This window comes from Pteropus alecto, unplaced genomic scaffold (assembly GCF_000325575.1).
Source record: "Pteropus alecto unplaced genomic scaffold, ASM32557v1 scaffold106, whole genome shotgun sequence".
NCBI classification, from domain to species: domain Eukaryota; kingdom Metazoa; phylum Chordata; class Mammalia; order Chiroptera; family Pteropodidae; genus Pteropus; species Pteropus alecto.
Window position 1 is genome coordinate 11321091 of NW_006442103.1, and position 13685 is coordinate 11334775.

The 13685-nt window shown below is 48.5% G+C and overlaps 2 protein-coding genes across 2 annotated transcripts in view; both read right to left on the reverse strand.

The window, feature by feature from the left end:
- The window catches only part of OVGP1 (oviductal glycoprotein 1), a 14463-nt gene extending 5379 nt beyond the window's left edge, over window positions 1-9084 (reverse strand). Inside the window, 11 exon segments of the mRNA XM_015595394.1 lie at window positions 323-371; window positions 374-449; window positions 950-1041; window positions 1044-1121; window positions 2738-2766; window positions 2768-2785; window positions 3808-3926; window positions 3928-4017; window positions 4447-4510; window positions 4704-4826; window positions 9071-9084. Of these exon segments, the coding sequence (XP_015450880.1) occupies window positions 323-371; window positions 374-449; window positions 950-1041; window positions 1044-1121; window positions 2738-2766; window positions 2768-2785; window positions 3808-3926; window positions 3928-4017; window positions 4447-4510; window positions 4704-4826; window positions 9071-9084 (752 nt within the window).
- A 1888-nt stretch (window positions 9085-10972) lies between these two features.
- Window positions 10973-13685, reverse strand: part of WDR77 (WD repeat domain 77) — a 7247-nt gene continuing 4534 nt past the window's right edge. The window contains exons 8-10 of the mRNA XM_006919634.3: window positions 13305-13413; window positions 12721-12789; window positions 10973-12113 (exon numbers count right to left, since the gene is read on the reverse strand). Of these exons, the coding sequence (XP_006919696.1) occupies window positions 11954-12113; window positions 12721-12789; window positions 13305-13413 (338 nt within the window). The 3' untranslated portion in view covers window positions 10973-11953. The remainder of the gene's footprint in view (window positions 12114-12720; window positions 12790-13304; window positions 13414-13685) is intronic.

Sequence of the window (13685 nt, forward strand, 5' to 3'; positions counted from 1 at the left end):
GCTGCCTCTCTGATGCCAGCCATCTGCTGCACAGCGAACATCCACGGCCGAACTCCGGATGGCAGAGGCCAGGCCCACGGCCCTCTCTCCAGGATGATGTGGTGGCTGGTGCTACATCGCCTCCCTCTGATTTCCTAAAGGAGGTCTGCGGTCTAATGGGGCCGATCCTTGCTCCTGTCCCTGCTCCTCGGCCCACCCCCGAACTCGCAGGTGCACCACGGCAGGCACACGGGACAGCTCAAGGACAGCGCCTGGGCAGCTCTGGGGGTTTGAGCCCGAGATACCTCCCTCCCTTCAGTGTGCTGGCTCTCCAGGGCAGCACCCGCTCACCTTTCCAGATGCATCATAAGCTGTTCGGATGATGTGCGGTCCCCAGAGACAGCAGCAGAGAGCAGCGGCCTTGGCTGTGAGCTGAGTAGTGCCTCCTTCTGGCAAGCAAACAGGAGCTGCTGGAAAGTGAGAGGCAGCCAGAGAACCAGACAAAACAGTCCGGAAAGAGCATCATCCAGGAAACCTTTATTTATGGGCCCCTTGAGCCAGGCTCTGGAAGCGTAAAGGTAAGTCAGACGCAGGCCCTGCCCACAGGCTTGTGAGAAAGGCAGACTTGAGCCAACGTATCAAATGATTTAACAGAGAAGTGCAGGCCAGCAAGGTCGGAGGCACAGGATGCAGGCTCCCTGCCTGCCCGCGGGGGTCCAGGAAGCCGCACAGAGAAGGCCTCACCCAGGAGGGCTGGAGCAAGACCTGGATACAACAGAGAGAAAGAGCCACCGAAGGCCACCTGCTCAGCGTTCCTTGGCTTAACCTCCCTAGGGTGATGGCAGTGAAGGAACCTCTGTGACTGCTCGCCTGCTCTCGCCTCCCGCCACATGCCCGTCCTATGCCACGAGCCCAGACACGATGTGAGTAGAGTTCTTTCCAGATTCTGGAGCTGCCAGGCTGGCCGCACTTCAGTTAAGAAGAGAAAAGTCCACAGGTCACGCGTGGGGCTGCCTCGTAGTCCAGGGTACGAGAAGCAGAGGTCCACACCATCAAAGCTTATGTCCTCAGGAGGGTGACGACTGAATCGATAAGCCTTTCCCGGTGGGTGAGTGTGGACAGCATAGTGGTGAACCGGCAGGGGTGAGGCAAGGAGAACCATGACCTCCAGACAGGCCCCTTGGTCCCCGGCCCTGTGGAAGCCATGGATGTGACTGGAGGTAAGGAAGGCAGGTCTTTGAAATTCGAATTTTCTTAAAAGCCCCTCCCAGCACCAGGGGCTAAACAGTGAGGAATGAGGAATTCAAGCAGCAGGAAAGCGTTGTAAACCTCAGCCTGCCCCAGGCCACACAGCACTGGGGAGCAGCTCGCACAAAAACAGCGCCAGCCTGGGATGGGAGGGGCTCAGTCCAGCTCAGCCGCCTAAAACACGGTGCCACTGGCCAGCGCTTTGCCTCTCTGCTGTTTGCTCAGGGGACTGCTCAGCCCCTGCTGACCTGTCCCAGCACTGACATTCTTCCCCTGACTGGATTTGGGGACAGAAACTGAGTCAAGGGCCAGAATTTCCGCAAAGATCTATGAGCTTCTCTGGGCCCAGGCTGCAAAACTTGGCACAAGAGACTCCAGCTCTGACAGGGGTTCTGGTCTCTGATCTTTTGTTCATTGGCTATTTGACTTTGCTTTCCTATTTTTTCTACACTTTTTTTTCCATAGCGAAGGCACTATTGGAAACTTCTAACTTATTGGTGTTGAACTTGAAACAATTCTGAGCTAGTCCTGTATGCAATGATTAGCAACTTAGTTGGATTCAGAGTTAGGCAGGCCTGGGTCCACGATCTGTTTGCTACCTCCCAGCTGGGTGACCTCTGAGGAACACCTGCATGAAATAAGGCAAGTTCCTTAATACCTCTCACTCTTGGCTTTCTATTTCTAAAAATATGAAACATGAACAACCACTCTGTAAAGTCTCTTCTGAGTAATCATGAGATGAAGTGTGCAAGCCTCTAGCCCAGCACCTGGCACACAATGAGTCTTCAAAAAGTGGTCACAGAGGGAGAGGTGAGACCTGGGGTGGACAGAGCCAGTTCCCACCCAACACCCAAGTCCTCCCTCCGTTGCACAGGAGGTCCTGTACCAGCTCAACGCCACACACTCCCACGCAGCCATGTCCCCCTCTCTAGCAGCTCATTGCCTAAGGCGAGGAGGCAGGTGTGGCCTCTGTCCCTGACCTCAGCTGTGAAATTGGGGAAATGCTTCTCCAGAGAACAGGAAGGCAGTTTTTCATTTCCACATCGCCCTGAGGAGGGTAACGTGCTAGTAAAACAGTCAGCATGTGTTGGATCAGAGTCACTACCGAGGGGCAAAGCTTCGCATTTTATTTATGTTACTTCCTTTCCTCCCACACAGCCCTTTGTGGTTGATATCACCAGCTCCATTTATAAAGTGAGGAAACCCAGGCCCGTGAGGTTTGGGGTTTATTCTTGTCCTAAACAACTGTGAGCACCCCATTTTGTCCCTTATTTCCCCCTACTCCCTTTTTTACCACCTGTGGGAACTTCAGTGGAGAGGCCGGGGGAGCCCTTGAATCCAGCGCCAGGTCAGGACTCAGGGAAATGCCTGCGCTAGCTTTTCTCCCCACGGCCAAGCTGGCTTCTGCACTCCATCCTCACTCTAGCCTGCCTGCCCCCCTCTCCCACTGCCATCACCCCGCCCCACATACACAGCGAGAAGATGGTTACAGCAAAGTCTCACCTCCATGTGCCAAAGTTCCAACCCCCTATGGACAGCAGTTTTCAGCTCCCTGTTCCTATGATAAGGGGGAGAAAGAGAGAGTTGGTAAGCTGGGTCCCACCCCAATGGGCAGCTGCGGTCACCATTGTTTTTGCTGCATTCATTTGGGGAACAATGAGAAGATACAGGGGAAGTGAAAGGGCCGGCGGGGGGAAGGGGAGAGCAGCGCAGAGCACAGAAAGGGGAAGAAAGGAAAAGAGAGGAGAGCGATCAAGCCACAGGCATCCCCCGGATGCCCCAGGCTGCCCGACGTCCACCAAAGTCTCTCCCCCTCCCCTGCGCTCCCGTGAAAAGGAAAAGCAGAAAGGGGCCTGAAATATTTCTCTTCACACATTTTCTTAGTCAGAAGTATTTATTGAGCAATTACTATGTGCCATTGACAGCTTTAGGTGCTTGAGATAAAACACTGAGCAAGACAGACACGCTCCTCCCTGCTCTTAGGGAGCCCAGGAGCCAGTGACAATGGGGTTTCCGCCCTGGCCATCTATAACCGTGCAGCGACAGGCCTCCCTTTGGACAGAGAGAGAACCCAGGAGTTCTGGAGAAAGGAGTACTCAGAGAAGCGCTCTCTGAGAGCCAGCCCGACCCTAGGCACTACCCGGCCACGGGCACAAAGAGATATGGCCCCTTCCCTAGGGGGGCTCAACGCCTGGGAGTTGCAGGTGACGAATGGCAATAAAAATGCTAGCGTTCATGAAGCATTTGTGACGTGCAGACCCTCTCTGAAGCACTTTCACAGAATTAATGGATCCAATTTTCACACTGGGCTTAGAGGGTGAGTTGGGGGTTGCCAGGCATGAAGAGCAGGAAGGACGTTCCAGGCAGAGGCAACGGCACCCACAAGGCAAGGGGACAAGACCGAGCTCAGCGTGTTTGCCATCGGGAGGTTCCCGAGTAAGGGGAGCTCCGCAGCCCGCCTCAGAGGAAGCTCGCACCTGAAGACTCAGAGAGAAGTTGACGAGCAACAGGAGAAAAGGCTTAATTCTTCTCCCTCTGTAAAATCTGAAAATATGACCACCATGTCCAGTACGAACACACCTCTCCTTGAGCTTGTTGAACTCTGAGTAGAGAATTCTCGCATCCTGCAAAAGCTTAGAAACAATCTGGTCGTTACGCATTGAGGCAAAGGCAAATACCAGGCGGGTACAGAGAAAGGAGGTCCGGGTCACCTGGCTAGATCCAGGCAGGGCTGGGTCGACCGTGTGCCCGTCTGGTGAAATAACACGCCAGTCTATGGGCAGCACCTGGCAGGGGAGAGCACGCATCAGTTGGCAGAGACCAAGGAAGGAGATGGAATTCAGCTTCCGCAGAGCAGTGTGGACACAGCCCGAGAGGCCAGGCCACTGTAAAATGCCCCCTGCCCCCCGCCCCACACACACACAGACACACATCCCAAACTACACTAACATCCGGTCCTCCCCCACTGCTGAGGTCTCAGAGGATGAGAATGTCTTATGAAATCCTGGTCGGCATAGATCCTCAGGTCTGGATCCCAGCACACGGGGAGCGACACAAACAGCAGGTGACAGAGCATCCTCTGCTGAACGGTGCTGGAACAGTGACCTCTGACATCGGAGCCAGAGCAGGGTGTGAGTGCAGGGGACACGCAGTGAGGAGCACGCCTCAGCCGGGGAGCCTCCCCGCCTCTGGAGAGAAGGACACGACCCCCTCCACAGGGTGGTGTCTCAGCACAAGAACCAGCCCCGCAGGGAACAGCAAGGAATCACACCGATTCACACGCCTGCCCAGAGAGACTCGCCCCGCACACACTCGGGTCCTCCAGTGCCCCCAGCCACTCGGCACCACAACCAGATGAAGAGGCGCAAATGGAGACACACACCCTTTCACTGGTTTCCTCTTCTCTAAGTTGAGCCAGTGGAGCCGGGTCTATCTAAGCTCCTTTTTGCTTTAATAAACACCTCATGTGCACACACATGCTGTGCACAGGGCCAACGATGACTTTCAGAAGTCCCAGAAGATGCTCCAGGCCAGTGGTTCCCAATTCTTCAAATTTAAGAGTAGTGCCATCTTCCTGCAGAGATTCTGATTTCTTGGGTCTGAGGGGGAAACCAGCCCGGGTTTACTGCGCAGCCAAGTTTGAAAACCACTGCTTCGATCACTCCTCCCTGGGCTCCTCTGGCCCTCACTGTGTCCCATCCCACCTCTACCCAATCCGGGCCACCTGAAGCCCCGCTGCTTCTCAGACACCAGAGATATGACAAACTTATGAAGTCTGATATCCCATGGACTGAGTGACACCGTAAAGGCTGGAACCTGCCATGCTCACCACCCCGCAGCGGCAGCCTCCCCATCTCCGTGGCCGGAAGGCTGCAAGCCTAGAGCTCAAGCCCCTTTATATGAACTTCCCTGGGACAATCCAGGACAGCACTGGGGCAGCCACGCCACACACGCATGCACAGCCAGGGACCGTCATTAACGGGCTGCTGCCCCAGAGTCACAGTGACCTCCGTCTCTAGCAAAGGCACAACTCTCAGAGTCAGCAAAGCCACAGCTCTGTCTGGCACTGGCATGGAGTGGGCATCTGCCTCGGGCCATGGTGAAGCCAGGGCCGTGCTCAGCCCCTCTTCCTAGTATTCGGCCCTGATTATGAGAAGAAACACTGTGAGAGCAGTAATTCTATTGTTATAAGAATATTGGTTAGGGAACCAGTGTCATATGAAGTTTAAAAGCCCACAGTTTGGACTCAGGTGGGCCACAGTTTGCAACTCAGTATCGCCAACTAGAAGTTTCTTGGGCGAGTTACTTAGCGTTTGGAGCTTCAGCTTTTACACTTGTAAAATGAAAATAATAGCTTGTACTTAACTTCATAGGGTTGTATAGGAACTAAAGAGATAATGTATGAGGGTCAAGTTGGGTCAAGTCAGATAATAAGGGCTCAGTGAATAGTAGCTGTTATTAGCGATGCCAAGACAGTTGCCCAGCAGGCAGTCACCAGGCAGGTGATGAAAATGGTTGAAGGGAACACGACAAAATAGCTCTTTCTCCACTTTATTAGAGGAGTAACAGTTCAAGCCCAATGGTGCATATCCGCTAACACAGAGCCAAGAATGAAGGGGACACAACAAAATAGCTCTCTCTCCACTTTATTAGAGGAATAGTTCAGGCCCAATGGTGCATATCCGCTAACACAGAGCCAAGAAATAGAAGAGACTGGTGTAAACAGGAATATCATTCTGAGTAGCTGCTAATTGTTGCCATGCAGAGAAATAGACCCAATGTTGGAAGATTCTTTGATTTCTCAAGAGAAGACAAAAACCTGAATTGAGTCAATCTATGAGTCAACAATGTTTTAGCCAGCACATGAGTCAATGGTGAGAATGGACCTGGGAATATAATGAATACAATGCTGGATACCTGAGAGCCAACTTTAAAAAATACAACAACAATATGAAAGATAAACGAAATAGGTCCGTGGCCAAATGCTTCTATGATGCATCAGTTTCCCTTTTTGGCTACAGAAGATCTCAGACCATGAGTGGGTCCCATATTTTAGGGTCTGAATCTTTATCATGGAGGACCAGAAACCGGATGTTCTCAGTGTATCCAATATGCCCATCCTTCCAAAGATAGACGCTGCTCACATAATCCACATGTCACCAGGGTAGTAACCAGGTGTCAGTACAATAAATGACATGGGGAAATAACCATGACTCGTGGTTGAATTTGCTTCACATCCAGTGTGGAGAAACCGGGAAAATCAACTTTTTAAAAATTAGCAGATTGCTTAAATATCATGGAATAAAAACGATAATGGTATCAAAGGTTTAGGGTGAGGATATTTCACTGAAACTGCGGAAACCTGATGGACGGTCTACCTAACAGAGACTGTTTCTATTTGTTCATCCATCTTTGCCTTCCTTTATATATTCAATAAATATTCCTTGAGCATGTGCCAGGCCCTGCTTGGCACTCTAGATATAACGGCGATCAAGACAGTTTCTGCACTCAAGGAGCTCCTAGTCTGGTGAGCATATTGATTACATCCCAAAGAGCTAGAGCGTGTTTCTTTCTCTTGTCTCTCTTGGATGAGTGCAGTGGGGAAAACGAGTTTTGTTGCCAAACAGACTTGAGTTCCAGTTCCTGCTCTGTGCCATCACTGGGGCCACTTGAGCCCCATCTGCATGCTAGACGTCACCCTCCATTCCTTAAGCTAATATTAGCCTGAATCAGGAGATACTTACGCCTCCTGAGAGTGACACTGGATCGGGCTTGGCAATGACTTGCATCATTGGTTAGATTTCCCCTGGTGTGGTTTCTAACTCTAATGGCTACACTCTGACTTGTTTCCCAATTTCAAACCCACATGCCCTAATTCTTTTTACTGGGTCTCTGCTCTGATTTCTCTTCCTGCTCTATATACGGTAGGTGCTACAGTTGTCTTCCAGGGCCTGGGTTCTGTCTCAGTCTTGCCAGACTCCTGGGGCCTTACTGGCTGTCTTTTAAGACCTCCTCTGTGTGCAATGCCTGCCACACCTGACCCCCCCCACCACCACCACCATATTCCACATCACTGAGATTTCCTACTAGGTGTATGCCCTTCTCCCCAGACCCCTGCCAGGGGCATTAGCTGTTAATGTGGTACTCATTACAGAGCCAAATTTGCCTATCGATCTGAACTTCGTTCATCTGTACCCAGGTCAGTCCTCCAGGCTCCTATTCTGCCTCCGCTGGCAAGGCTAGATCTCAGACCTAACTTTTCTGTACCTGCAAAAGTGACTGATAATGCTGAGAATGCCAAGATATAACAATAGATGCCCAGGAATGACCTCTGTTCCATTCAGGGATGACCGTGCCAAAGAGTTGGTGACTATGACTCTATGTGTACAGCAGAGGATGGATAGGAAGATGCTGAATGAGACTTGTGTTGAAAATCGGTGTGCCATGTTGCTCTGTTCTCAATCCTTCTCCTTGAGTTCTTGCTGTCAAAAAATATGACCATTGCTTTTTATTTTTACACACCCACCAGATACTTAAAAATACTCCTCCCTAGTGCTTAGCCTATTCTCATGAAATGAGAAAAGACATTTACAAATGTCTTGTAGTTGGCTTATTGAACACCGCAGTGCAACCCCTTCCGTATTTATGACACTCAGATAGACGAAGGCAAGACCATAGATGTGAAGTACTTTGGTTTTAACGAAGCATTTGACCAAATCCTTTGCGACACCCATGAGGACAACTGGAAAAGTACGACTTGAGCAAAAATCAATTGGTCGCATGATATAAGAAAACAAAGAATGTTGACTACAGAGCAATGTAAACTTCAAAGTCTCACCACATCTTTAAAATGTAGTAGACTAGAGCATTATTTCTCGATATTTGATACAAAAGATAATTTTTGATTGTGCTTTTAAAATTTTTAATGTTTATGTGTTTATTTTAGTGTATTGAAAATGTATATTATCCAAAAAACCATCCTTTCACAGATATTATTTATTTATTTTTGTTATTTTTTCTCCTCTTTAATGCCCCCCCGCCCCACACTTCCACCCCTGACGTATGCATTTTGCCATCTCTCCTTAAGAACTGAATCTCTGAAGGCAGGTGTCTCCTCCCACATGCTTGCTGCATGCACCCGGGGCCAGGCGCACCTGGGGTATGGTCTGTGGCTCCACCTGGGGTGTGAATCCAGGACCTTCTGCGTGTAAAACAGACATGCTAACCACTACACTATGGAGCCACCCCTCATAGATATTATTTAAGTTTAAAAATGGAGGCAGTTCAAAAAAGAATATTTTAATAAAGTAATAGAAGTAAGTACTATGTCCAAACAAGCTTCATTAATTTCAGCGTGAGGCCCCAGCTGAGGCTTACTAGTGAAGTGGAAAAGCTTAGTTTGAAACGGAAGTTCCTAATGCTTATAACATGGTGCCTCCTGAAGTGAAGAACTTAACCCTCTTCATGGGCCAGGTGAAAGGTCTATAGTCACTGAAGGGACTTTCAATGGATGGCACTGGCTGGGCTCCCACCACAAAGTTAAAGGACATTGGGAATTAAACTCTTTATTTACTGATCTTTTGAATTGTAATGATCTATTCCATATTGAAGCTGCAGAATAAGTTGAGGGCTACATTAAACCATAAAAGGAGACTGCGAGATCAGGAGTGTGTTGTCTATGAGTCAGACCCTCCTCTCCTCTCCTGGCCTTCTCTCTTCCCTCTCTGGGCTGTATTCATCCTGTGACCATATAATGAATAATGAAGAAGGAAAAACTCCATAATTGCCCATTTTTGATGGACAACCTGAGAAAATGTTTTGGGTCCAACACTAGTCTGTTTACCTTTCCAAAACCATGCTGTACAGGCTGCTGCTGTTCTTGAGGAATTTTAAGTAGCTCAAAATTGAGGCTAAAGCTTGCTTACCCTTTTAATGCATAAAATCAAGTTTCCTACAGAAGTAATCATAGTGGTGTGTTCAGTGAGACCCACAAATGGAGAGTAAGAAACTTGCTACAAACAGTGATTGATCACAAATCCTCAGCTCCTTCCACATATGTTGGTGTTCAAAAGCTTCCCCAGAGCACATCAAAATAGTCAGTGTGTCTTACTGAAAGAAATGTTTGTGCAGGCGTATTTTGAAACAATTCTTTTTTCTATTGCTTTAATTTGTAGATACAAAGTAATCAAGTCAAACAACTACTGAAATACAAAGAATATTTGTGCTGTCCAAATGTAACAAGAATCTGCCTTTTGAAGATCTGAGCCCTTTACTTTTAAGTCTGGATGTGGCAAGAAAGTCTTGGAATCTTCTGAAGGGCCCCGATTCCCTGCCCTTCCTGACATGCGGCTCAGAGACGTGGCTGGGAGACCAGAGCAGTCAGAGCTTGGGTGATTTGCTGCTGCAATGATTGTGAACCAGGAAGTAATGCCTGTACAGCTGTTTATTAAAGAACTGGCCTCCTACTGTCCAGCAGGGCAGGAGAGATACCTCTGGCATCAGCCCAGTGTCGCTGGTGCCAGCTGTACTCGAGCCTTCCTGTGTTTGTTGTGACCTGAGCAGCAGTGGGACATAGTGGGTCAGGTGAATGGACTTCAGAGTAACAACGAAGATAGGGAAATGGGCTTACTCCAGCATTCAGACACTTGAACCAGTGAAATTAAATGTTGTTTTAAACACACAAAATAAAATGAGCCCGTTCTCACCTGTCAATCACCAAGTCCATATTCATGTGACTAGTTCAGACACTTGAACCAGTGAAATTAAATGTGTTGTTCTAAACACACAAAATAAAATGAGCCCGTTCCCACCTGTCAATCACCAAGTCCATATTCATGTGACTATTCTCAAGCCAAAGACCTAGTGAATAACTTGGCATGCAGTACTACATTTCTCATTATTTTGAGGTCACTTTCTGTGTTGTGCAATCTTTTTTGGTCACAATTCAACCAAAACTGTGGTCATTCCTATTGTGACTTTGATTAGGTCTGCAAATGTCTTGGCAAAAAATAAATGTGGGTTTCTCATCAGCACAGATCTGAATCCGAACCAACATTTTTTACAGTAATGTGGTTCTTCAAAAACTGTTTTCCTTCTTTGATGTCATTTTAACCACCTTGACACATACATACATTTCCGTGGATTGTTATTTCTTCTACTGAGTTTTCTCTCTGTCATTCTAAGTCCACAAGGAATAGGGCTATGCAAATTCAATACCCACCCCGCATTGCCTCTAAATCATCATAGATTTGAAGCTTTTACCTCCTGGAAGAACCTACGTTTCTACCCACGCACTCTGTACTCTCGCAGGAACTTATAGTTAGGAACAGGGAGGGCCCTATTCCTACCTCACCCCAAGTGCCGCAGACCAGATGGCCACAAATTCCCATTTTACTCAAAGGTAATTTTGAGAACAGAGCTCATGCTTGGCAAGGGTGAAACGTGGAAGCTTTAATCATAAATCTTGTCCATGTTCCTTCAAATTGTCCAAGTTCCATGTGATTTTAGCTAAACTAAACTTGTAAAGCACAAAAGTACATGACTTCTAACTGGCAGTAACCAGTCCACAAACCCAATTAACCGAACATTCACCCTAAGTTCCAACTAGCTACTCTGGGGAGCTAGGGAAGCTAAAATAATAAAATGATAATAATAAAATAATAATAAAAAAAATAATAAGCCCTAAGACTGACACTCTAACAACTCATCTAGGTGAAATATGTCTAACTGCACATAACACACACAGTTCAAAAGACAGACCAAAAAAGCCTAAATGTTTTATTTCATTAGTCAGTATTTCTGATTCTCAATCTGATCCTGCAATTTAAAAATCTTCAGAGTCCAAAAAGGAGCATTCAGACTTCCTATGTCCACAGAAAGGGGCCCAGAGGCAGGAGAGGTCAGGCCCCAGGCTGTTTTCAGGTAGGAAAAGTGACAAGATATTTCTCTGCAAGTCTGTCAGTTTTTAACTTAACTGAAATGCTCTGAAGTGCTCCGCCATCCCCAAACTTGTTTCTATGGCATCTATGACCAAAAAACACTCCTCTCTCACATACACGACTCTGGGTATCGGGGGTCGAGCATTACACAGGCACCAGCCAAACCTTTCATTCAGCCAGAACATGGATTTCAGACTCAGTTTAATGGCAAGGTGTGCAGAACTGTGGGGAAGGTGTCCTGGCTCTTCCTCGAGGTGAGCTGGGCTGGATTTTTGTGAGTGGAAGCATTGCCACCTATGATGAAGGTGAATATAGCTCTATAAAATATTAAGTTGCTTCTATTTCTATGAGTAGTATATGAGCTGCTTCCTAGAATCCAGAAGTGCCTACATCTCATACCTCATCCAGACATAGCCGATTCATCATGCACTGCTACCTGGGGAGCATAAAACCCTTCTGTGGACTTTTTTAGGGGGACAGTCTGTGGGGAGGGGGGTGTGGGTAGGCCTTGGGAACGATGTAGGATGGATTTTTTATCCCCTCATCAAAAACTATGTATCTACACACACACTCATACATACATATCTATTTTTAAGAAAGTTTTTTTTTCCCTATGACTACAGGACCGCAGAATCCGCCACCCCCAGGCTGAGCGACGTGCCCAGTGGCCGCATGGATCTGGAGTATGGACACGCAGCGTAAGGCTCCTGCGCCGTCTCACGAACTGCGAGGGCAGCGGCAAAGCGACTGGCCGCTCACGGGGATTTGCCTTTTGTCTTAAATCCAAGCTACTCGGCAACACTGTTAGGTCCTGGGGCTGGGAGAGGCTCTGTGGGCACGATGTGATGGATGACCTGATGGTCCCAGCCCACCGTGGTAAGGAGGGAGGGACTGAGCGGGGACCAAGTAGCATCTCTCACAAAGTCTCTATGGGCTCGGCTTCTAAACCTAGAAGAGAGAAAAAGTTTGGGCACAGTAAGGGACAAGACGAAAAAGTGACTTAGAGAAGAAAGAGAACTCAACACATCCAGGGCACACTTTTTGGATGTGTTACATACACTTGACCAAATGTGTGGCCTTGTCACCAGGAGAGCAGCGCAACTACGCAAAGGATTTCTTCAATCATCTAATCCACTGCCCTGCTTTCAGAGATGAAGAAGTGGTGACCAGAGCAAGGGCAGTGATATGGGTGAGCGGAGATCAGACAGAAATCATGGTAAAGAAGGAAGTACAATTCAGATCAGCTGTCTGATGCCTTTCATCCTGTAAGGTTGCCCTTCACGTCTATGGTTCTTTATGCACAAAAGGTAGGCTGTGCCCTCCTGGGAGACAGCTGGAATGCCGGACTTAGAAATTCCACCTGCCACCACGTTCCTCCTCTACCAGGGACAGAGCTGGTCGTGAGTCAGCCCCAGGGCCAGGGAAATGGTCGACAGCCAGCCTGCTTCTATCACCAGTCCCCCTGAACGAGACAATGCACTTTCTGAAGAGAAGGACCCAGCCACCCATGCACCCCTCCCTGATTCCTGAGCACAGCCCTCCACTTCACACTTACACCTCGGAGAGGCCAGAGTCCAGCACAGCAAGAGAGCAGTCTTCACTGACAGAGGCCAGGAAAGGGACACTAGGAGGGGAAGGAGAGGGTTGTGAAAGGTAAAACCCACAGGTCCCAAGACAAACCCTGACTGGGCCGGCAACCAACCCCCACCCTAAAGTGACCCAGAGAAGGTGGCCTGATCCTTAACGCTTTGGGCTAAGGTCTGCCTACCACTCAAGTCCACATTCAAGGGAAGACAAGGAGGGCCAGGGTTAACAATCGTCCTGGCCATTAACCATCCCATCTAGTCCCTCCCTGTAGCTTCAGCAATAACCCAGAAACGGGCCTTCCCAATCACACAGTCCTAGAAGCCACGAGAATCATTGTTTTGGGTGCTGAGCAGGGTGTTAGCCACTTTCAGAAAGAGACTGTACAACCTAAAAACAGACTACAGTCTTTGGAGAGCTTTGACATTCTGGAACCTCAGCTAGAGCAGGTCTGCTTCCAGGAGCTACCTAAGCGGCTACGCTTTGCCAGCAGAAGCATCTCCCCTTGCTGTGCCCATTCACACCTACCAGGCCCTTGATGACACAGAACATTACCTGTGTGGGGAGAACACCAGCCCCGTGACACACTGGGAGTGCACAGCTGAGCTGAGGGCACAGCTCGCACTCTTTGTATCCACAAGGGAGACAGTCCCATTCTCATCACCTGCAGAAAGGAGGGCGCATCACAGTGCTTAAGAGCATGGGCTTTGGGGTCAACCAGACCTGGATTTGAAGGCTAGTTCCTCAATTTAGACAAGTTAACCACGCTAAGCATCAGTTTCTTCTTTTGTAAAGTAAGAATAATTAGTCATCGGGTAGTTGTGAAAGTTAAATTAATGGATGATGTAGTTATTAATTTAAACACAAACTATGTCACCATATACACAGCCACAACCCCATGATAGCGCCACAACTATCCACAGTAGAACAGAGTTC